The sequence below is a fragment of the Lagenorhynchus albirostris genome, chromosome 5 (assembly GCF_949774975.1).
Source record: "Lagenorhynchus albirostris chromosome 5, mLagAlb1.1, whole genome shotgun sequence".
In the NCBI taxonomy this organism is placed as follows: domain Eukaryota; kingdom Metazoa; phylum Chordata; class Mammalia; order Artiodactyla; family Delphinidae; genus Lagenorhynchus; species Lagenorhynchus albirostris.
This window is the reverse complement of record NC_083099.1, coordinates 12,736,372-12,759,768: the sequence shown is the minus strand read 5'-3', so window position 1 is coordinate 12,759,768 and position 23,397 is coordinate 12,736,372. Positions and strand designations below refer to the sequence as shown.

General features: G+C 36.6%; 1 protein-coding gene across 5 annotated transcripts in view; it reads left to right on the top strand.

Moving 5' to 3' along the window:
* Nucleotides 1–22,486, top strand: part of MME (membrane metalloendopeptidase) — a 268,601-nt gene extending 246,115 nt beyond the window's left edge. For 3 of the 5 annotated variants that reach the window (XM_060149123.1, XM_060149121.1, XM_060149122.1), the window contains 6 exons: nt 4,197–4,316; nt 6,028–6,161; nt 6,503–6,568; nt 9,526–9,621; nt 9,965–10,041; nt 21,024–22,484. In XM_060149123.1, coding sequence (XP_060005106.1) covers nt 4,197–4,316; nt 6,028–6,161; nt 6,503–6,568; nt 9,526–9,621; nt 9,965–10,041; nt 21,024–21,123 — 593 coding nt within the window. In that variant the 3' untranslated portion in view covers nt 21,124–22,484. Of the gene's footprint in view, nt 1–4,196; nt 4,317–6,027; nt 6,162–6,502; nt 6,569–9,525; nt 9,622–9,964; nt 10,042–21,023 lie in introns of all 5 variants that reach the window. The other 2 variants (XM_060149124.1, XM_060149125.1) reach the window with 2 other exon arrangements.
* Nucleotides 22,487–23,397: the final 911 nt, after the last annotated feature.

Sequence of the window (23,397 nt, the reverse complement as noted above, 5' to 3'; positions counted from 1 at the left end):
TTTTATAGATTTTTATTTTTGGAGCAAATCTTTAGTCTATCTGGAGCTTATTTTGGTACATGAGATGAAAATGAATTATGATCAGAAAAGTTTGTCTTTATATAACAAATAGGTAATAATTAAGGCATGTGTACTGGGTTAAAGTCAGTTAGTTCGAAGTCTAGGGTAATATATCTCCCAGCTAGTGAAATGATTACCTAAACCTAGATCAGAGCCTGTTTAATGATCAACTCAGAACCCATGCAGTCTATCTTTGTTATGTATTCCTAGACACCATTCAGACCTTTTCTTAGAAGCTCCATTATCTTGGGAGAGTCTTCACTTTGAAGACCTCTTGAGGTCTGTCAGTGTAAGATCTAGTTCATTGTAGACTTGGACAGAACAGGATAATTGACTTTTAATGGAATCCCAGGGCAAATTGAGGTGGCCTTGACTTGAATTCTGCATTAGGGCAGACTAAGGGATATTGCTTTATTTTAATCCAGCTCAGGATCCTATCAGACCTGACACTGATTCATCCCCATAAGAAGAGCCATACAGACCTGTGGGACCATTCTGGCATGTTCATCCTTTCATTTCTTCTCTAGAGCAGGTCCACCCAGTTTAGGTCAAGATGGGCCTAGTTTGGCTTTGAATTACCCCATAGCCCTGAGGCTGGCTCAAAATTGGTCTGCCTCAGAGATTCCCTGATCTGAGAAGACTTGGGAATGTTCTCATTTTGAATTTAATACATTCAAACCAAACAAGCGTACAGCAAAAGGAAAAAGAAGGTAAAAGTGTGCTAACACTTCACAAAGTAGACAAATATCCTCTGAATAGTCAAGAAATGGCTGTGATAAACATTCTTAATATATAAGAAAGACCTTTTAAAGATACTCAAGGTAAATTCATATGATGGAAATAAGAAATCTGAAAAATTGCTAACGTCTTTTCATATGCTTTTCATATGCTTATCTGCTAATAAGAGCAGTTCAGAGAAAGGGAAAGTGTCATGCAAGAGGAGAAATATTTGACATGTATACGTTTTCTCCTTAACAATTCATTTAAATCTCCAGAGTGGGGATTGTCTTAACTAAAAACAATTGAAGATCCAGATCTGTATCTTTCTTCTTGATAAAAGTGTATTTGTGTGTCTATCTATACCTAGAGATATAACTTTTGCAGCACTGTCTTAATGAACTTGATATGATGTGCATTACATAATTAGAATTGGTATAGAATAACATGTCTCATAAATGATCCTCCCACCTTCACACAAATACCCTAAGCTAGATCACATACAATTTCTAATGGGATTGGTCTTTTTGTGTTATGGTGATAAATAACTTGTTTTATTATTGTATAGGGAGTTATTCATATTAGTAATTTCTACTGTTTAATTCAATTCCCACCACTTTTGTCATAACTCATAGTTACTCCATGGAGCTTTAGGAATCTTTCATGCCGTTAGGAAAGCTGTGCTTGAAAGTTTTGTCAAATGTTTCTCTGTAAGTTTCAGACACCACTCAATCATCCTATTAAACTTTCAAGTCATTTCCAAGGAAATGCTCAAGTCATTTGGGAAGTCTTACTACTGCTGCATTCTCCTTTTTCATTAACAAGAAATTTTTTTTAAATTTTAGGAAATTTATGGATTATTTAGTGTACTCAGTCTGGGTGATCTATGACTACCTTGACATAATTAAATTTTCTAAACTTGTCTTAGTCATTCTTAGGAGTCTTATTTTCAGACTTGAGAATTAAGAGTAAATGTTTCTGAACATATTGCTATTTCATTTGATATAAAAAACAATGTTTAATTTTTTCCACCAAAATTGAGTTTATCTGAATGCACTCTTGAGCTTTATATCAAAGATTCTAAAGTCGAATTGCTTGCAGCCTTAAAAAAATAAACCAGGGCAGTGAGGGGCTGGGGGTGGGTAGAAACAGCCTTTTGTTTCATGGACCAATGACTTATTTAATTAACTAACTTGTTGACAATCATGAACATAAAAAATGCACAACTAAGCAGTTGGTTATTATCAAGAGTTGTGATGCCTACTAGTAACAGTGATAAGGCTAATGGGGAAAATCCTCATCATAGACATTGAGCTGACAGAGTAAAAGGAGAAATCATAATTTGCAAAGTTGAACCTGAAGACTAGTATTTAATATGAGCCATAAAAATCTTATCACTTGCCTGAAGAATGGCATATCAGGGTATAATTAAAGCAGCAGGATCTTTACAGTTAATGTTTAGTCTTGATAGCACATTTCATAAGAGCATTTTATATAATGGATGGATTTTAATCAAAGTACATAGTGTGGGAGATAGTGTTCACTTTAAGTTAATAAAGTACTGCACATAATTTTTATACTTCAAGCTGAAAATAATTTCTTGGCACTGTTGATAGCTCAGGCAGCTACACGTGAGGTATAACGTTCATCAAAATTCTCCAAGGACAAAAGTATTTTTTTTTTTGTAATTTTGAATGTTATGGCAACTTTCAAGATTTTTTTTAAAGATCTGGAGAGCACTTAAATTGCCCAGTGTATTTTAAGTCTCCTCTGTAAATATCTAATATTTATCCCTGAAACCTTGCAAGATTATGTCATACTCACTCCACCTGAATGACAAAGAAACAACATTTGCTACTCTGTATTAACTAGGTCTTAAATTTCTTAAGGTCAGGGCCTTTCTCTTGTATTCTTGATATCCCATGTAGCAATGGCCCGGGGATTTGCATGCATAGTAGGTGTTGAAACTAATGATTTTTTTTCGATTACAGAACATAATGCTTCGGTGGATACTAGAATTGTAGAACATGAAAGATACAATTACAAAACCATGGACGTTATGAGGGAAGGGGAGAGTATGGGGGAGGCAGAGAAATAGAAGACCATAGAGACAAAGGCCAGTAAGAAGAGGCTGTATCTAATTAGATTATCTAGATTATCTATCATGGCAATGATAAGCCATCAGAGGTGTTCTAGCAGAGGAGAAATAATGACTACAGTGGCACTTTTATTGGCAGACAAGATAGGTTGGATTTAGGATAGATTATAGTAGGGTGAGACTGGAAGTAAGAAGACGGATTAGGAAATTAAGTTCTTGAGGCAAGGAATGAGAGTGTGAACTAGGAAGGTGGCAGTAGGACTGATAGGAGGAGATAAACAGAAGAGATGCTACTGGAAAGAAGGTACATGACCTGATCTTTTCCTAAATAGATCATATGAGACTTCATAAAAGAAAGGAGACATCGAAGATAGACAGAAAAATGTTCAGTTTGGGTGACTGAGACCCTTCACATGCTATTAGCAGAAATAATAAAGTCAGAGTGATGGCTTCAAAGGGAAAATGATGAGTTTGATGTCTGACACATGAAATTTAAATAGTGTGAGACACCTAAGTGTAGAAAGTTAGCAAGGTAAGACAGATGTCAGGGTAGACATAAAAATTACAGTTTATTTATTTGCAAAGTCTTTAGGATACCGTAGGAAATTCATTCATTCATTCATCATCATTGATTATTCATTTATTCAACACATTTCCTGAGCACCTGTTATGTTCCAGGCACCATCCAGTTTTAGGTGCTGGAGATAATGAACTGAGAATTCAAATGGACTCAAAAACAAACAAACACATGTATGTACTAACAAATCTGTGCTCTCAATGAGCTAATATTTGAGGTGCCATGGGGACAGACAAGAAAAAGAAGGACCAAACAACCATAAATAGTCATACATGCCTTGATGAAAATAAATAAGGGTGGTGTAATTGGGGGATACTTTCGATTGAGTGGCTCTGTTTATTTACTAAGCTATTGTAGATGGATAAAATGTTAGACACATTAGAAGTAATACTTCCATTATTAAGTAACTATTTCTCCCAAATATTTGCAGTTGGGGAAAAGACCTTCTGCATGAAGATGATAATTTTCCTTCGCTCTAAACTCCTTACAGTGGGGAAACAATCTTAATAGATGTTACAAAGTCAATTATGATTATAAATCACAGATGTGGTGCCACTCTGGGATGAACTCTTTACTGTCATCAACAATAAAAGACCTGCATTTGTTTCTATCACAGAAGATTTTTGTACACAATTAAGTGAAACTGACATACTGGAAAACAGCTTAGCAGGCAAGAAGCCAACCCCAGGCCTGTCATCACAGAATAAAACCACAAGTAGTCTTAACTGTCTTCTTTCTTCATAGTCTTCCCAGCTGGCATTCTGCAGCCCCCGTTCTTCAGCGCCCAGCAGTCTAACTCGTTGAACTATGGGGGCATCGGCATGGTCATAGGACACGAAATCACCCATGGCTTCGATGACAATGGTAAAGTGCAATGGATGCTTTTCTTTGGCTGAGATATACCCTAGTAAACCTCATTAAGAGTTATTATAATTTATCAGTACAAAAACACATTTATTCATCAGCATATCATTGCTCTAATAATCACCACACTTTTAGTGTTCCTTTTAAATTGTTGCTTAAGAAGATCAGAATTTTCTAATAGTGAGGTTAGCAATGTGTGCTTTTTACTCTGACAGAATAAAACAAATATTCACATTGAGAAAACATTGTGATATTTGTCAACACCAATGATAATGTTTGGTCTTATTTCATGATTGTTTATGTCTTATCTCTCTAGACTTTTAGAGGGCAGAGTCCACGTCTTAAAAATCAGATGTAAACTCAGAAAGTAAGGTGCCCACAGGACTTTTAACTGCTTGTGGTCAGAGACATATTTTTTGCTGCATCTTGCACCTACTACCTAGTTCAGGGCCTTGAAAACAGTAGGCAATTAAATGTTTACATGCTGCCCAAAATGCAAAATAGTTTTAGAAATGAAATTTGAGAGGAATAGGAGTAAGGATGTAAAATATGTAAAGAGGTAATAGTTGAAGTTATAACAAAGATCGATTCACACGTGGAAAGAAAATAACAAGAGAACAGTAGAGGGAAAATAATGAAGCCTTAATCCAACTTTAGAGAGACAGAGGAAGAAAAGGAGACAGGAAGGACTTAACTAAGCTTCTGTTAACTCAAACTAACTATACAACAAACTTCACAGGTAGGTATTAATACTATTTCCATTTTTCAAACAGAAAAATATAGATGCACATAAGACTTGCTCAAAATTACAAAACTGGAAATTGGTGGAACCAGGATGTGGGTTCAGGTAGCTTGTCTTTATATCCCTTTTCTTATTCACTACATCATAGATAACTGTTTAAAAGATAATAAAATCAAGTATCAAATATATGACGTATATAAATGCTGCTAAAGCTCAAAAGGGGAAAGATCAATGTAGTTAAGATTAGCAAAGGGGAAGGGTTGGGCGGAAGGGATAGTTAGGGAGTTCGGGATTGACATGTACACACTGCTATATTTAAAATGGGTTACCAACAAGGACCTACTGTATAGCACAGGGAATTCTGCTCAATATCATGTAACAACCTAAATAGGAAACGAATTTGAAAAAGAATAGATACATGTATAACTGGATCACTTTGCTGTACGTCTGAAACTATCACAACATTGTTAATCAGCTATACTCCAATATAAAATAAAAAGTAAAAAAAAAAAATTAGCAAAAAAGCTCCAGGAGAAAAGGTGACTTTTTCTTTGTACTTGAAGTATAGCAAAACTATGAGTCTGCAATGTCTAATGAAGGGTTTGAGATATGAAATGAATGCCAGAGTGAAATACTGACATCTTTACAATCTCAAAACATCAAATCAAACAGACCATCCAACAGAAGCAAGTCATGATTTCAGGAGTGTTTGTCTGATGGCCTTGGCTGAGACATCAACAGCCAAGTGGGTGACATACCTGGATTAATACTAAGGCATATCAGCAAAGAGAGTCCCAGCAGCCGGGGTTTCATCAATTCTGGTTGAGAAAGCAGAACAGTTTATCTCACCATCTGTCCAGTTTAATGTTCTCTCACATACTGGTATTTCAGTCCTTGCACTTTGAATTAAAGATATCTTATTGCAATTGTAATAAGTTCCCATTTTAGTTAAATAAATATATATTCCAGGCAGAAACTTTAACAAGGATGGAGACCTCGTTGACTGGTGGACTCAACAGTCTGCAAATAATTTTAAAGACCAATCCCAATGCATGGTGTACCAGTATGGAAACTTCTCCTGGGACCTAGCAGGTGGACAGCATGTATGTCATCAGCATTCTCTTGAAAAGTTATATTCAATCTTAAATGAATTATTGATGCTTTCTTTTTTTTTTTTTTTTTTTTTTGCGGTACGCGGGCCTCTCACTGTTGCGGCCTCTCCCGTTGCAGAGCACAAGCTCTGGACACGCAGGCCCAGCGGCCATGGCTCACGGGCTTAGTTGCTCCGCGGCATGTGGGATCTTCCTGGACCGGGGCATGAACCCGTGTCCCCTGCATTGGCAGGCAGACTCTCAACCACTGCGCCACCAGGGAAGCCCTATTGATGCTTTCTTAACAATCCAAACATGGTTAAGGGTCTTTAAGTGTCTTTTTTTTTTAACAGCTCAATGGAATTAACACACTAGGAGAAAACATTGCTGATAATGGTGGTATTGGCCAAGCATACAGAGTGAGTAATATTTTCTTCCCCTTTTAGTGATTGGAGTGTATATTGATCATATTTAATCACTCATTTAAAGCCTTTTGCAAAAGACATATAATGTAAGCAATAAATGGATGACAAGAAAATGGAAAATTCACAAGGAGAAAGGGGATTGTAGATATGCTAACCAGAAGGGGCAATACAGTTGATATGATTGAGCTGAATACCAGCCTCTAAGCTTTGAAGAAGCCAAGGAGAAAAGGAAACACAGAATATTTTAATGATAGAATTGAGATAAGCAAGTTCCACAGAGGAGGCGATATTTTTCTAAGAAATAACCTCTGAAATAGTTATTTTAGAAAAGATAGGATATAGAAAGGTTTATTTCAGAGTCATTGATTGATGTACTGAGCATGACCCTCAGTTTCATGGCAGATGAAGCAGTATTTGGGAACAATAATCAACATAAACCACAGGCATAATATTAAACTACAGTCCATTACAATGACAGCGAGGGACTGAAGTGATATGGTCCCAGCATGTGACCTTGTAATGGTGTAAACCATTAGACTCAGAGGAGTGTATCGTTGGCGCATCCCTTAGAATCTCATTTGGACTTCCCTTCATTCTTAACATTCGACGATACTTTCTGAGGGCTTTACTATGTGTTTGGCACTTGGTACTGGAGATCCAGCTTCGCACCCTCCATAAAATATGCCATTATTTGATGATTTGAACAAGGATTAAACATGGTCTAGTGGATACTATGTGCACAAGAAAAAGTAGGGGTTTTCACAAAACAGTGGAGGAATAATGGTCGTGGAAGCAGCAAGGAGTGAGCATGATTTTGAGTTGTTTTCCCAATGCTGAGGTAGCCCACATGTGGGAGAAAAAACAGAGTCCACTTGAGAGGATACAGGGGACAAGGTGTCCACAGGATAGAATCAGGCTACTGACATAAAGATGGATGGAATATTCATTGGAGTGGGGGAGGATATAGGGTTATTTGTTCTCCATCGAGATGTTTGGGTTGGAGGGGAGGAGGGAATTATCAGAGTAATGCAGGAGAGTTGACTGGTGGGGCCTGTGACTTGGCAGTGACCCTGGATGATCAAAGTGTGAGGCTTGGGAAATTAATCTGGCTGCAAAGTTTCCAAAAGAATGCGTTCCAGCCAAGTCCTGGGAGATGGTAGATTACTGCTTCTTTGAATACTTGGAAATTTTTTTACTGGATGCCAGACGTTGTGCATTTTACCTTTTTGGGTGGTGGATATTTTTGTTTTCCTCTAAATATTCTTGAGCTTTATTCTAGGATGCCATTAAATTCCTCAGAAATGGCTTGGTCCTTTTAGATCTTGCTTTTACAATTTGTTAGGCATGTCTGGGGTAGTGCTCAGTCTAGGGATAATTATTCTTCACTGCTGAGGCAAGGACCTACAGTGGGAATCTTTCGTTCTTGTCTTGTGTGATACCAGACGTTTTTATCTCTAATCCTTTTCTGTAGTTTCTTCCCTAGTCTGGGTAGTTTGCTCACATGCATACTCAGGTACTCAGCGGAATACCTGAGGGGCCACTGATCTCTGAGAGTCTGTTTCTCTGCAGCTTTCTCCTCTTCATTACCCTTTCCTTGGTGTCCCTGAATTCTCAGCCCCTTCTCCTCACCCTCTCAAGGAGTCTGCCAGGCTCCCACTGGGCTTTCCTGCTCTATTTTGTGGCCTGGAAATGCTCAAGTCAAAAAGCTGGGGCAATCGTAAGGCTCCTCCATTTGTTTACCATCTCCCAGAGATGACTTTCCTTTTTGCCTGATGGCTAGTGTCATGCAAACCATTGTTTAATATATTTTGTCTATCATTTGGTCATTTCAGTGGGAGGGTAAATTCAGTCCCTGTCACTCCATCTTGCCTGGAAGTGGAAGGCATTGGGCCTTCCTCCATGGTGATTCTAATACGCAGCCAGATTGAGAATCACTGCTGTAAAAATTCAGCCTAAGTCTGGGTTAAGGGTAGTTGCATGGAGATCCTCATGTAGAACAAGTACAGATTTATAATAATGAAGCAAATTACAATTGTACAAATATGTTATTATACATGCAATCTTGACTTGTAATGCTCCCTGCTAGATTATGAGCTCCCTAAGAGGAGTAGGCTCAAGTCTTTCCCATATCCCCAGCATCTTTGCACATTACAGACTCAATAAATCTATGTTGATGGCAAGTAAGAAGAAAAGAAATATATCTTCTGCGTATCTAATATCACCTTTCTTTGTATTAAACTGAAACTAACACATCTCAGAAAGTTTGTTGTCAATCCTTTTCTTAAGTGTATTTAGTAGAGGAAAACTACATTTTTCAATAGTGTCTATAGATCCTTAAGAATTAAGAAAATTTCCTGATGTTCATGTAATCTAAATTCCTTTTTCTTAATGTGACTGAGGTTCAATCTATTTTGCCCTGTCTTCAGGGGGCCGTAATAATTGCACATCCTTATTCTTAGAATCATAGGGTGCTAGGCCTCTAAGGGCTGTTAAGAGACTCCCTTGACTTTTGTCAGGAATCACTCATATGAAGTCTGGTGTGAGTCTCTTTTGCTGAGAGTAGTACCCAGGCCAAGTATAGCAATTACAGACCCCATTGGCAATCTTTTCTTCCAACTGGCTAGACTCACCCATCTATATAACAACATTTAGATAAGTTTTTCATCACTATTTAAGTCATCCATTCATTCAGCTAACATTTGCTGATCATCTGACATATGCTAGGCTTTTATCATCTGTTAGTCATTAATTTTGTTCTTTTCAGAGCATTTGTAAGTAAATACTAGTTTTCTTTCTAATCCATTAAATACTTGTAGGTTGCCATAACTAAATATATTATTATGGTGATTCTGATATAAAAGTTTAATTACTTGGTTACATGATCTTTGCATAGATTTATATATAAATTTGGAAATTATAAACATCATGTTTCTCTTTCATTAACTGCCTAGGCCTATCAAAATTATGTTAAAAAGCATGGTGAAGAAAAATTACTTCCTGGACTTGACCTAAATCACAAACAACTGTTCTTCTTGAATTTTGCCCAGGTATTGTATCTTTCTTGATTGATAGATATGAAAATCATCTTGAGTTATAATTTCATAGTACGTTAGATATTGCATACTGAGTTTTCTCGTTTTAATCCATTGTGGCAGAGCATTTGATTGACTAACTTTCATTGTGTGTAACAGATCGTCAGACCGTATTAATGATAATTATGTTCCTGGCTGCCTATTATTGAACATTATTTGAAGAGTAATTGGTTGAGGAATGCAGAATTCCAATTTAACTTTTGCGATAGGAAGTTTGCTTTTCCTCCAGATTGCCCAAACAAATAATCCTTGATGGAACCTAAGTATGCTGCTTTCTTTTTTCTATTTCTGTCCCTAGGTGTGGTGTGGGACCTATAGGCCAGAGTATGCAGTCAACTCCATTAAAACAGATGTGCACAGTCCAGGCAATTTTAGGTGCGTGGTTATGAATATCTGTTGAGGTGCTCCAATATTGGCTCCATTATTTCAAATTTGGAGGGTTTTTTCTAACTCGATGATTCTGTAAAATTTGGAAATCCAGTACTTTTCTTTTTCCTTCTTTTTTTTTTTTCTTTTTTCTTTTTGAGGGTCTCAGAAAGGAGTAACAGAACACTTCAAGATAAATGTCATGTTTACACAAGCACAGCCGTGACTGCTGTTATCCTCAGAATATATGTGACCTAGGTCCAGTGCTTGATGAATTCCAACAAAGATGTCACCTCAGAAGAGTGACTCTATTTAAAGCTAGAGAGACATTTCTAAGAGGTTGCAAAAGGCTTAGGCCTAGAACCAATGAGTAGCACCATGAAGGAGAGGTCAGAGAACAATCTGCTAGGGATGCTGGAGAAAAATTCTGTGCAGAGTGGAAAGTTGAGTTATAAGATATCTAAAATCCATCCCAAATCAGAAAACCTAAGAGAATACTGGATTGAAAGAGAATCAAGCAACCAGCATTTGAATGTCAAATTCTAGACCCCCATGTATCTATTTTAGGACTGAATTCCTAATTCCTACCTCTTCCGCAGGCACTAAAATCTTCATCACTGATTCATTGATCAACAGCAGCACCTCTCAGGCATGAGTGTGTGAAAAACCAGTTAAAAATTTTGTAGGTTTGTTGGAAAACAGAGTTTGAGAACAAAAGAAAACTAATGGGCCAATTTTAAAAGATCTTCCTAAAATAGATATGAACATACTGCCCAGACTATTCACTCCTGGGGAAAAAACTCATGCAATTGTGAAACAATAAAATAGCACATTTAAAATTAAAGAATTTTCTCAGCTTGTTCTAGGATCATCATCATCATCATTTGGTGTTTGCCTTAGCAGTTTTTTCAAAATTCATTCACTCAACAATTGATTATTGTACGCCTATTATATGTATAGTGCAAGCTAAATTTAGTCTTGCTAGGATATACAAATTAGCTTCTTTTTCGGTAATGAGCAACGAAAGTCCCTGGATCAATTGTCATTATGATTTTGTAACTTTTAGTTTTAATTTTTCTTTTCTTTTTAAAATTTTTCTTCCAGTTTTATTGAGATAATTAACATACAGCACTGTATAAGTTTAAGAGGTACAGCATAAGGGTTTGACTTGCATACATCATGAAGTGATTACCATAATAACTTTATTGAACATCCATCATCTCATATAGATACAAAATTAGATGAAAAAAACATTTTTTCTTTGTAATGAGAACTCATAGGTTTTACTCTCTTAACTGTCTTATATAACATACAGCAGTGTTAATTATATGTATCATGTATATTACATCCCTGGTACTTATTTATCTTATAACTGGAAGTTTGTACCTTAAGTTTGTACCTTTTGACTACCTTTATCCAATTCCCCTCCTCCCCACCTCCCACCTCTGGTAACCACAAATCTGATAGCGTTTTCTCTGAGTGTATTTGTTTGTTTTTGAGCATAATTGACTTACAACACCATGTTAATTCCTGGTGTACAACAATGATTCAATAGCTTTAATTTTTTAAAGTTGTCTTTTTCCTTACTAAAGTTTCAGAGGTTAAGATCTAACAATCTGAGGATAACAGATAAGCTCACACAAATGACCATAACAATCTAATTTGTCAAAGCTCTGCACTACATATCCTCATGAACAAAAACATATATCCATAAAAAGCCTAGGTGGATTTAAATAATATTAATATAGTACCTTCTACATCTGGCATCCTCAGAGAACAAGAGGTGGCACATTAATTTTTGACAGCTAACATTTGTCTCTTGAGTATTAACATTTTTATCTTAACCCATGGATTAAAATTTCTCTGTTTAAAATAACTTTTCTAACTTCCTGCCTTATTAACACAGTATCCTGAAGAAAACCCAAGTTTTCTTTTTTTGATGACACAGACTTCTGTTATGACTATTACTTATAGTTTCACTGTTTATTGAGTTAGTGAAAGCCTCAGAAGCTATAACATGTGGAGTTATTTATTCCTACCCTACAGAGCCATTAATGGTGATTTTCTTGACTTTTCAGTTTATTTTTTTTATTAGAGTTTTTCTATTTGTTTGTCTCTTCCCTAGTTCTCTTTCTTGTTAAGGTATTGCCTGCATTCAACTGTGCCATTCCTCCATTCCAATTAGCTCAGAAAACATATCATTATACTTTATAGTAAAAAATGAATGCAAGCTTTGAAGTAAGAAACCCTTGAGTTCCATCAATGGCTCTGCCATTTATGAGCTATTCCTTAACCTCTGGGTCTCAATTTCTTGATATATAAAGTGAGGATTAAATTATCATGAGAGCTGCTAGGAGGATTAATGTTAATATATATGAAGTGCCTATTACATATATGTGTTTGAAAATTAGTACTTGAATTACTTTTACATGAGAGAGATACGAACAGGATAAGAGTTCCTATGAATAAAGTATATGGATTTTGCAACATTCCATGTTAGCTGACAGTTAAGGGCTTTTTTTTTTTCCCCTCATTTCTTATGTCTGCATAGCTCAAAATGTCAGTAACTGATCACTGGTTAAGTGATCATGTAGGTAAATATGTAATTGTTTTATACCCCCAATTTTAAATTGAAAAAAGTATTTTATTAGAAACATGTAGAATTATTTGTAACTTTTATTTTCTTTGTTCTGGTCCAAAAGATGCCTCTTTGACCATTTTTCATTCATAATAAGAGAAGTATGTGTTGATTTTTTAAAAGGGTAAATGGAATGCCAACCTTTTGTCAAGGAAATTATTATTTTCTCTGGATGTAAAGGGATTTCCTTGGCAAAAGGTTGAGGTCACACTTAGTTTTGGAAACAGGCTGCTTCCTGGCTGTACAAAGTAAAACACATTTTTTTAAAGAACCTTAAAAACTAATAGACATTGAGTTGCTATTGAAAAATTGTGCATGGTAGTTTCTGTAGAAACATTTCTGAAACAAAGGGAGATTTTGTAACCTTATGCTTAAATAACCACAGTATCAAAAGCAAAAGGCAAAGTATAACTGTAAAGAATCTATAAAACTATATAAAGCTGAATCTATAAAACCATGTTAGGTCTAAGCTATAATTATTTTATTCTTCCTAACTAAAGTTTTTTGTACTTTAAAATAAACTTCTAAAACTTTAGTATTTAAAGCAAAGCCGTTTCCTTATGATATTCTAGAAATTTAAATGACTTCATTTTGGAAATCCAGCTTCTGTTAGCTGTCTACAGTCACTTCAGGGAACGGTTGTTATGATAATATTTACTATATGATCTATAAATGTGTTTCTAAAGTTATTCAGATATAATATTTCTTTTTTTAACATCTTTATTGGAGTATAATTGCTTTACAATGGTGTGTTAGTTTCTGCTTTATAACAAGTGAATCAGCTGTACATATACATATATCCCCATATCTCCTCCCTCTTGTGTCTCCCTCCCACCCTCCCTATCCCACCCCTCTAGGTGGTCACAAAGCACCGAGCTGATCTCCCTGTGCTATGCGGCTGCTTCCCACTAGCTAGCTATTTTACATTTGGTAGTGTATATATGTCCATGCCACTCTCTCACTTCATCCCAGCTTACCCTTTCCCTTCCCCCTCCCCACGTCCTCAAGTCCATTCTCTACATCTGTGTCTTTATTCCTTTACGGCCCCAGGTTCCTCATAACCATTTTTTTAAATTCCATATATATGTGTTAGCATACAGTATTTGTTTTTCTCTTTCTGACTTACTTCACTCTGTAGGACAAACTCTAGGTCCATCCACCTCACTACAAATAACTCAATTTCATTTCTTTTTATGGCTGAGTAATATTCCATTGTATATATGTGCCACATCTTCTTTATCCATTCATCTGTTGATGGACACTTAGGTTGCTTCCATGTCCTGGTTATTGTAAATAGAGCTGCAATGAACATTGTGGCACATGACTCTTTTTTTTTTTTAATATGTGGTCTTAATTAATTATTTATTTATTTATTTTTGGCTGTGTTGGGTCTTCGTTTCTGTGCGAGGGCTTTCTCTAGTTGCGGCAAGTGGGGGCCACTCTTCATCGCAGTGTGCGGGCCTCTCACTATCGCGGCCTCTCTTGTTGCGGAGCACAGGCTCCAGAGGCACAGGCTCAGTAGTTGTGGCTCACGGGCCCAGTTGCTCCGCGGCATGTGGGATCTTCCCAGACCAGGGCTCGAACCCGTGTCCCCTGCATTGGCAGGCAGATTCTCAACCACTGCATCACCAGGGCAGCCCACATGACTCTTTTTGAATTATGGTTTTCTCAGGGCATATGACCAGTAGTGGGATTGCTGGGTGGTATGGTAGTTCTATTTGTAGTTTACTAAGGAACCTCCATACTGTTCTCCATAGTGGCTGTATCAATGTACATTCCCACCAACAGTGCAAGAGGGTTCCCTTTTCTCCACACCCTCTCTAGCATTTATTGTTTCTAGATTTTTTGATGATGGCCATTCTGACTGGTGTGAGGTGATACCTCATTGTAGTTTTGATTTGCATTTCTCTAATGATTAGTGATGTTGAGCATTCTTTCATGGGTTTGTTGGCGATCTGTATATCTTCTTTGGAGAAATATCTGTTTAGGTCTTCTACCCATTTTTGGATTGGGTTGTTTGTTTTTTTGATATTGAGCTGCATGAGCTGCTTGTAAGTTTTGGAGATTAGATCTCTGTCAGTTGCTTCATTTGCAAATATTTTCTCCCATTCTGTAGGTTGTCTTTTCATTTTGTTTATGGTTTCCTTTGCTGTGCAAAAGCTTTTAAGTTTCATTAGGTCCCATTTGTTTATTTTTGTTTTTATTTCTGTTTCTCTAGGAGGTGGGTCAAAAAGGATCTTGCTGTGATTTATGTCATAGAGTGTTCTGCCTATGTTTTCCTCTAAGAGTTTGATAGTGTCTGGCCTTCCATTTAGGTCTTTAATCCATTTTGAGTTTATTTTTGTGTATGGTGTTAGGGAGTGTTCTAATTTCATTCTTTTACATGTAGCTGTCCAGTTTTCCCAGCACCACTTATTGAAGAGACTGTCTTTTCTCCATTGTATAGTCTTGCCTCCTTTATCAAGAATAAGGTGACCATAGGTGCGTGGGTTTATCTCTGGGCTTTCTATCCTGTTTCCTTCATCTATCTTTCTGTTTTTGTGCCAGTACCATACTGTCTTGAGTACTGTAGCTTTGTAGTATAGTCTGAAGTCCGGGATCCTGATTCCTCCAGCTCCGTTTTTCTTCCTCAAGATTGCTTTGGCTGTCTGGGGTCCTTTGTGTTTCCATACAAGTTGTGAAATTTTTTGTTCTAGTTCTCTGAAAAATGCCATTGGTAGTTTGATAGGGATTGCATTGAATCTGTAGATTGCTTTGGATTGTATAGTCATTTTCACAATGTTGATTCTTCCAATCCAAGAACATGGCACATCTCTCCATCTGTTTGTATCATCTTTAGTTTCCTTCATCAGGATCTTATAGTTTTCTGCATACAGGTCTTTTGTCTCCTTATGTAGGCTTATTCCTAGGTATTTTATTCTTTTTGTTGCAGTGGTAAATGGGAGTGTTTCCTTAATTTCTCTTTCAGATTTTTCATCATTAGTATATAGGAATGCCAGAGATTTCTGTGCATTAATTTTGTATCCTGCTACTTCACCAAATTCATTGATTAGTTCTAGGAGTTTTCTGGTAGCATCTTTAGGATTCTCTATGTATAGTATCATGTCATCTGCAAGCAGTGACAGCTTAACTTCTTCTTTACTGATTTGTATTGCTTTTATTTCTTTTTCTTCTCTGATTGCTGTGGCTAAAACTTCCAAAAGTATGTTGAATAATAGTGGTGAGAGTGGACAACCTTGTCTTGTTCCTGATCTTAGTGGAAATGGTTTCAGCTTTTCACCATTGAGAATGATGTTGGCTGTGGGTTTGTCATATACGGCCTTTATTATGTTGAGGTAATTTCCCTCTATGCCTACTTTCTGGAGGGTTCTTATCATAAATGGGTGTTGAATTTTGTCGAAAGATTTTTCTGCATCTATTGAGATGATCATATGGTTTTTCTCCATCAGTTTGTTAATATGGTGTATCCCTGACTGATTTGCATATATTGAAGAATCCTTGCATTCCTGGGATAAACCCCACTTGATCATGGTGTATTTCTGTATATTTCTGTATAAGATATAAGGGTCTGATCTGTATAAGATATAAGGGTCTGATCATTTTTTTTAATAAATAAATTTATTTATTTATTTTTATTTTTGGCTGCGTTGGGTCTTTGTTGCTATGTGCAGGCTTTCTCTAGTTGTGCAGGCTTTCTCTAGTTGTGGCGAGTGGGGGCTGCTCTTCGTTGCGGTGCGCGGGCTGTTCTTCGTTGCGGTGTGCAGGCTTCTCATCATGCTGGCTTCTCTTGTTGCGGAGCACGAGCTGTACACACGTGGTCTTCCATAGTTGTGTCATGAGGGCTCAGTAGCTGTGGCTCATGGGCTCTAGAGTGTAGGCTCAGTAGTTGTGGCGCACAGGCTTAGTTGCTCTGCCGCATGTGGGATCTTCCCGGACTAGGGTTCGAACCCATGTCTCCTGCCTTGGCAGGCAGATTCTTATCCACTGCACCACCAGGGAAGTCACTGATAATTTTTTAAAGTAAGTCCAAATAGACAAAGTGATATCAATGTCTGCTACCTAAATAGTATGGTGCTAATTTAGATACCTATATTGCTTGAGATCATCTTCCAGTCAGAATAAAGGACACTTTATAGAACCTACGCCACTAATAATGCTAGAAATGTTTTCCACAGCTTAATATCTAATACTTTTAAAAAAATATTCTTTCTAGTCTTTTATTTAGACATTTTAAAGTAATATGGCTATTTTGTTCCTTATTATTCTATGATTTAGTATGCCTAAGCTAAACCCTCTTTGAAATACTGATGTTTCCTCCATTTACCTTAAATATTAGCATTGGTTTCTGACATTTTATAAATGGTGTGGATTTTGGTGGGCCTTGAAGAATTTCTATTAGCACTTATTAATCTTTAGCCCATACCTGGGAATCTATTCAGGCATTTATTTCTTCATGAATTTATAGAGGAACATGTGTAGACCAATGTGACCTTACTTTAAAAGAATCCTGAACATCAGTTAATGATAAAAATTGGACAGTTTACTCATGAATGAAGCTGGTTAACCTTGTAGCCTAGTTGTTTATTTAAGAGACGTAGCAAAAGATTGTCAGAGAACTCATTAATTGTAAAATGCTCATTCAGTAATGAAAAAGAAAAAAAACAGTTAAATTCAAGCAGGAGTAGTCAGATATAAAGTTCATTGTTGGTTACATGATGTTCAGCTCCACATATCTTAGGTATTTTCAATACAAGTGATTATTTGCCATGGGAATAAATAGCCGTAGTATGATAAAACAGCAGCAGTATATATTTTATATATTAAAGTAAAAATTTCAAGTAACTTACTCTAGGAAATAATCAATAAAAACTTTTATTATATTCTGTTATTATAAACACAACACAAAAACTACATAGTTTTCATATAGCATGAAATTCATTTAAAAATGAATTATGATCCCACTCTTAGTGAAGGGATTCACTTTAATAATGTATCCACATTTTGAAATAGATTATGTCGTCCATCCAAAGATTTGATGTTATAAACAACCAAACACTAATTAGAGTCCTAGGAAAATAAGTGAAGCCTTGGTACATTGTTGACCTAATTATTCAGAATCATATTATCTAAATGGAAGTTTTTGGATGGAAAGAGAGGAGCTGGAATGGAGACAGAGGGCTGAGTGTGCATTAGTTTGGGTGTTGCTGCATGGCCAAATCCCAATGGTGTCTTGTGAAGACTTTCTTGTTTTAAGGTTTGTGGGTTTTTTTAAATTTCTTTAATATTTTTAAGAGAAATGTAGAATTAAGTCTTGGGTTTGGACATTTTTACTGAAGTACTTATCTCCATACGGTGATATCTAAGACAACAATCCCTTGAAAAAATGTTAATAAAGTAAAAAACAAAAGAAAAAGCAGCTCTTTCAGCCAACGACCCTCAAATGCTTACCCTGTCCATCAGGGAGCTTGCTCCCCAGCTAGAGGAACAGTCAGACCACCAGAATACTGTCCCTCAGCCAGTGTATAGGGCTTCCTAATGTAGGAAGAGGATCAGATTAAATGAATCAAAGCACCTCTGTAACTCCGAGTCTGTGAGCCTAGAACCTTAAAGGTACTAATATAAATCCCCGATGTCTAAAATCTTTATATTCTTACATATATGATCACTTTGACCGTGTATCAAGTGAACTTGTTCGAACTTTCAGGTGTAAGAAATGACATATTATTATTATTAATTAAGTATTAATTAAGTATTAATAATTATTATTAATTATAATAATAATTATAATTAATAATATAATTAATTATATTTATATAATTAATTTATATTAATTATATATTTATATAATTATTTATATAAATATATAATATAAATTATATATATATAATTTATATTATAAATTATATATATAGTTTATTATATATATATTATATATTTATATTATATTTATTATAATATATATTATATATTTAATATATTATATATTTATATAATATATAATTATATTATAATTTATATATAAATTATATAATTAATTTATATTAATTATATATTTATATAATTATTAATTATAATATAATAATTATTAATTATTATTAATTATTATTATTAATCAAATTAATTCAAACTCTAGGCTCCCACCCGAAGCCAAGAGGTGAGAAATTTAATTTCAGTCATTTTCAGTGTACTCCTTTCTAGGGTTATACTGGAATCCAAAGGCATCTCATGAGCCTAGAAATTAGGGAATAACCTCCTTTCCCAGCCTGCGATGGGTGCTGACATCCTTGCAGTCTGATCGCCCTATCTGAAGTCGGGTGGCTCCATTTCCTTCCATTGGTCACGGTCAAGGGAGGCAAGAACTGCCCCTCTGGACGTTCAGCCTCCTCGACAGCCACGTACCATCCTATCAGAAGTCCTCTTGGGGCCCTGCTCACAGTGACAGGCACATCCTTGTCATTCATATAACCTGCCTTTACTGGGCCCCTCTTCAGTCTTGGGGAGGCCAGTCTTCTCCCTCTCCAGCCAGTGGACGAATAGATGTAAATTCTTCTGCTCTACCCTCCCCAACTTCAACCCCCAGCCCTTCATACCAGAGAGATTCCTTTCCATCTTTAAGACTCCTCTAGGAGTCCTCAAAAACATACAACCAAAAAAGTTTTCCTCCCTGAAGGATAGTGGGGTTTGAGAAATAGCTGATGTGGTGATGGGTGACACAGTAGGAAGGAGAACTTTTAGAAATTCGACGTGGAATGGAGATAGGGAAAGGAAATGCTTTCTTCCTCTCTCTGGTTGGTCCACAGTAGCAAATAAACCAAAAACACTGAGCAGTATTTTTCTTCGTAATGCCCTATTACTCTCTGCATATAATCACCATGGCCAGGTGACGGGCTCCTTCATTATTTCCGGAGTCCTGCAATAAGCAAAGCACTGTGCTGGTCTTTGGCGGTGCAGCCGGGAACAAGGTATACACAGTATTTTGTCCTCATAGAGATTATAGTGTAGAGAGTATGTCGGGAAGTAAAGAAGGAGAGAAAAATCATTGCACATCGTGATAAGTGCTGTGACAGGCTAGCACAGGTGGGAGAGACTCACGTGGACTGTATTCCAAGAAGACCTCTGAGGAGGTGTGTTGAAGCAGCGGCATGAAGGCTGAGAAGGAGTTAGCCGTGTAGGCACTAGGGAGTAACTTTGCAGGCAGTGTGGTTGGCAGGAACAGCAGGTCCAGAAGAGGGCAACAGCTTGGCGAGTTTGCGTAATGGAAAGTGAATCTGTGTAGTTTGAGCTTCATGAGGAACCGGAGGAGAGACAGACCATGAGGAGGGCTGGAAGGTAGGCTGGAGCCATAAGGACGCTGGAGACGTGGAGAGGAGTTTGAATATCCTTCAAGCCCCTGGAGGGTTTTAAGTAAGAGAATGACTGAACTTGATTCAAATTTTAAAGCTCACTCTGACTGCTGTGTGGAGAAGGGGTCAGAGGGGAGAGAAACACTAGGATGTATACATGTCCACACTTCTACCATGTAGGGAGATCTCAGTAAGCCCAAGGTGGCTGAGATGGGATGGTCCCAGTGGGAAGAGAAGGCAAGGAGCTGGTTCAGGGTTGATGGGAAAACATCACCTCTGCATCACTGTACTGAACTGTCTGTCCCTCAAATGCTGCTTGGTGCCAGTAATGGGCTGGACAGTGTTGTTTTTGCCTATTGGGGTTAGAGTTAAGAGGAAATTGACATGTTGCCAACCCTTTCAGGCTGAATCCAGTTTCTGATATCTATGGGGTTCTTTTGGGAAAAAAGAAAATAATTGTTATCGTCCCTATTAAATCAAATATCTATTTAAAGTCTATTATATTGAAAGTTACTGTGTGAGGCCTTTCAAGATACAGTAAGAAATCATAATTTTATTCTTTAACCAAATTCTTCTTAAAATAACTGCAATTCCAAATATGAATTATTCACTTTTCTTACAAACACATATAGAGTGTTTATAAATTGACTCCCCATCCCAAGCCTAAGATGCAGGTAATATTATTATATGCATTTTACTGAAAAGGAAACTGAGGCACAGAGAAGCTAAATAAATACGACTCATAACCAGGATTCAAACCATGCCATCTGTCTTCAAAATCTACTTTTAACTCCTGTAGTTTGCTACCTCTCCATTTAAACATTCTGTTAATGAAAAGGAAAGGGCTCATTCTACCAGTTGTTTTTTTGTTTGTTTTCTTTTTAAATTTCCTTTTAAACTGAAAGTTCCAAACCTACACAGCTGGCCTACATAAAAAAAATTCTGTAGAGCTCCTGCATGGTATGGACATGAGTATCAAATGCTGATGGTGACTTTTGTTTGTTTCACAGGATTATTGGGACTTTGCAGAACTCTCCTGAGTTTTCAGAAGCCTTTCATTGCCACAAGAACTCGTACATGAATCCAGAAAAGAAATGCAGGGTTTGGTAATCTTCAGAAGAAGCGGTGCAGTCCTTGCCTAGACTTGCCCACATCACAGAAATGGGGAACTCTATCTGAGAGAAAAAGGACCAGAGAGGTCACTGATTACGTGGAGGTAGTTCACAGGGATGAGAGCAATAAAAATGAAGCTAGGTTACTCTGGAAAAATGTGGAGGGAGGAGAGGTCTAATGTCTATCAAATCAATCACTTCTCACTGTATAAATAATGCTTAATCTCTAAAGAGAATATTGCCATTCATTGCTGTTTCTCATATGATCTGCCAGTTTGATGTTTTCTCTTGATGTAGACCGGCATTTCTAATCAAAGGGAGAAAGAAGAGGTGGAAGAATTCAGTTGGCACCAAAAGCACAGCAGTGACGTGAGAGTTAAAAACATGTTGCCAATGTACTTATTTTTACTTTTATTTGCAAAATTTATGCTCCTTCAAAACTCTTCCAAAGAATTCTTATACATACTGGGGCCTTGGGCCTTAAAGTAGTTTTAATCTAATTTTGCCAATCATCAGTTACTCATTCTGAGAGCCTTGTATTTTAAGCACTCTTAGGGCAAAAATGAGTGTCTGAAACTGTTTTTTGTTGTACCTGCTTTGACTGATAATGAGATTCTCGAGGCTCCCTGCAATTTTCTAAGCAATTTCTTGTTCTCTCTCTCTCAAAACTTGGTCTTTTTAAGAGATTTGTAGTAATGTGTAAATAATAATTTTTATATTTAATTATTAACTACACTTACGACTAAGGAATTGTTATTATAGGTAATCATTGAATATTGAAGCTTCAGACCAAGATAAATAGTTATGAACCAAGATCTGTAAAGTGATGTACAGATGAAGATTTGAGACTTTTTAAACTTATAAATCATATTGATGAAAAGCTTTAAGCACAAACTTTGGGTTAAAAATTGCCATTGGACAGTGGTCTAAAGATACATAAGAGTTGTGGTTTACAAGCAGGATTTTCAAAATTAAATCTGTCCCTGAAGGTGGCCATGATAAAAGGGCAAAACTGCATCTATGTAGCTCTGCATCTCCTTATCTTTTCAGGTTTGTCATCTGATGGAAATATTTTGATAATAAATTGAAATTGTGAACCCATTACTCACTAAGCTTATTGTGCCAGCCATCTAGCTTTGGAAAGCGCATTTCTGGATAGAAATGAGAGGCTTCTACACATCCAATGGCCTTGCTTCTAAAATTCTAACTCACCTAGAGTTCTGGGAGGGGGAGGTCTAGTCCCTGATAGCAACTCAGCTCTCAAGGCTTTTATGTTCTGTTTTCCTGTCCTGTTTGCAAGTTTAGTTCATTTCATTACTTGATTAATATTTTACAAAAGGAGTCCAAAATACTTATTTTTGCTAACAAAGCATGAAAATGAAGGAACATCCAAAATATGAGTGTTGGTTTTCCTGCCTCTTGAAAAATGTCCATTTACATGTTTTTTTAAAATGGTATTAAAATATAACATATATACCAAAATTTAAAAACATAAGTGTACAGCTCAATGAACTTTCTCCCACTGAACATGTCCCTGTAACCAGGACTTCTGAGAAACAGAACATTACTAGCGCCGTAGAAGCCCCTTCTCCCAACTATCACTTCACTCTTCCAAGGACAACTACTGTCCTGACTTCTAATATCATCCATTAGTTTTGCCTGTTTTTGTCTTTTATGTAAAGAGAATCGTTCAGCATGTATTCTTTTGCATCTGGCTTCTTTCACTCAGCTTTCCGTTTGTGAGATTCATCTGTATTGTTGCATGTGATTGTGGATTCTTTGTTCTCATTGCTGAACACTATTCTGTTGTGTGTGACTATACTACAATTCATCCCTTCCATTGTTGATCCACTTGAGGAGTTTCCAGTTTGGGGCTGTTACAAGTAGTGCAATTATGAACATCCTTGTGTATTATCATCTTTATGTACTTGAGATTTTAATGGGCTAATTTCCACAAATCCTTCCTAAAATTATTATAAATATGGAAAATACAGTTTCAGGCTATTCATGGATAAAACTTTATCTTTTTCTCCTTTATCACTACCACCTTTATTGTGGATAATTCAAAGTATACTTATGTGTATATTTCCTTAAAGTAAACTTAAGACATTCCTAAGTAGTATTAATAGTTGGAGCATCCAGTGCTGAAGAGAAAAGCAATCTCTGAATTATTTAATTTCCATACTGTCAGAGCAGCTGAAGAACCAGAACTGAAGAGTGACTGGTACAGATTATAAAAAGGCACTGGACTCCCCACTGCCAGCTCTATAAA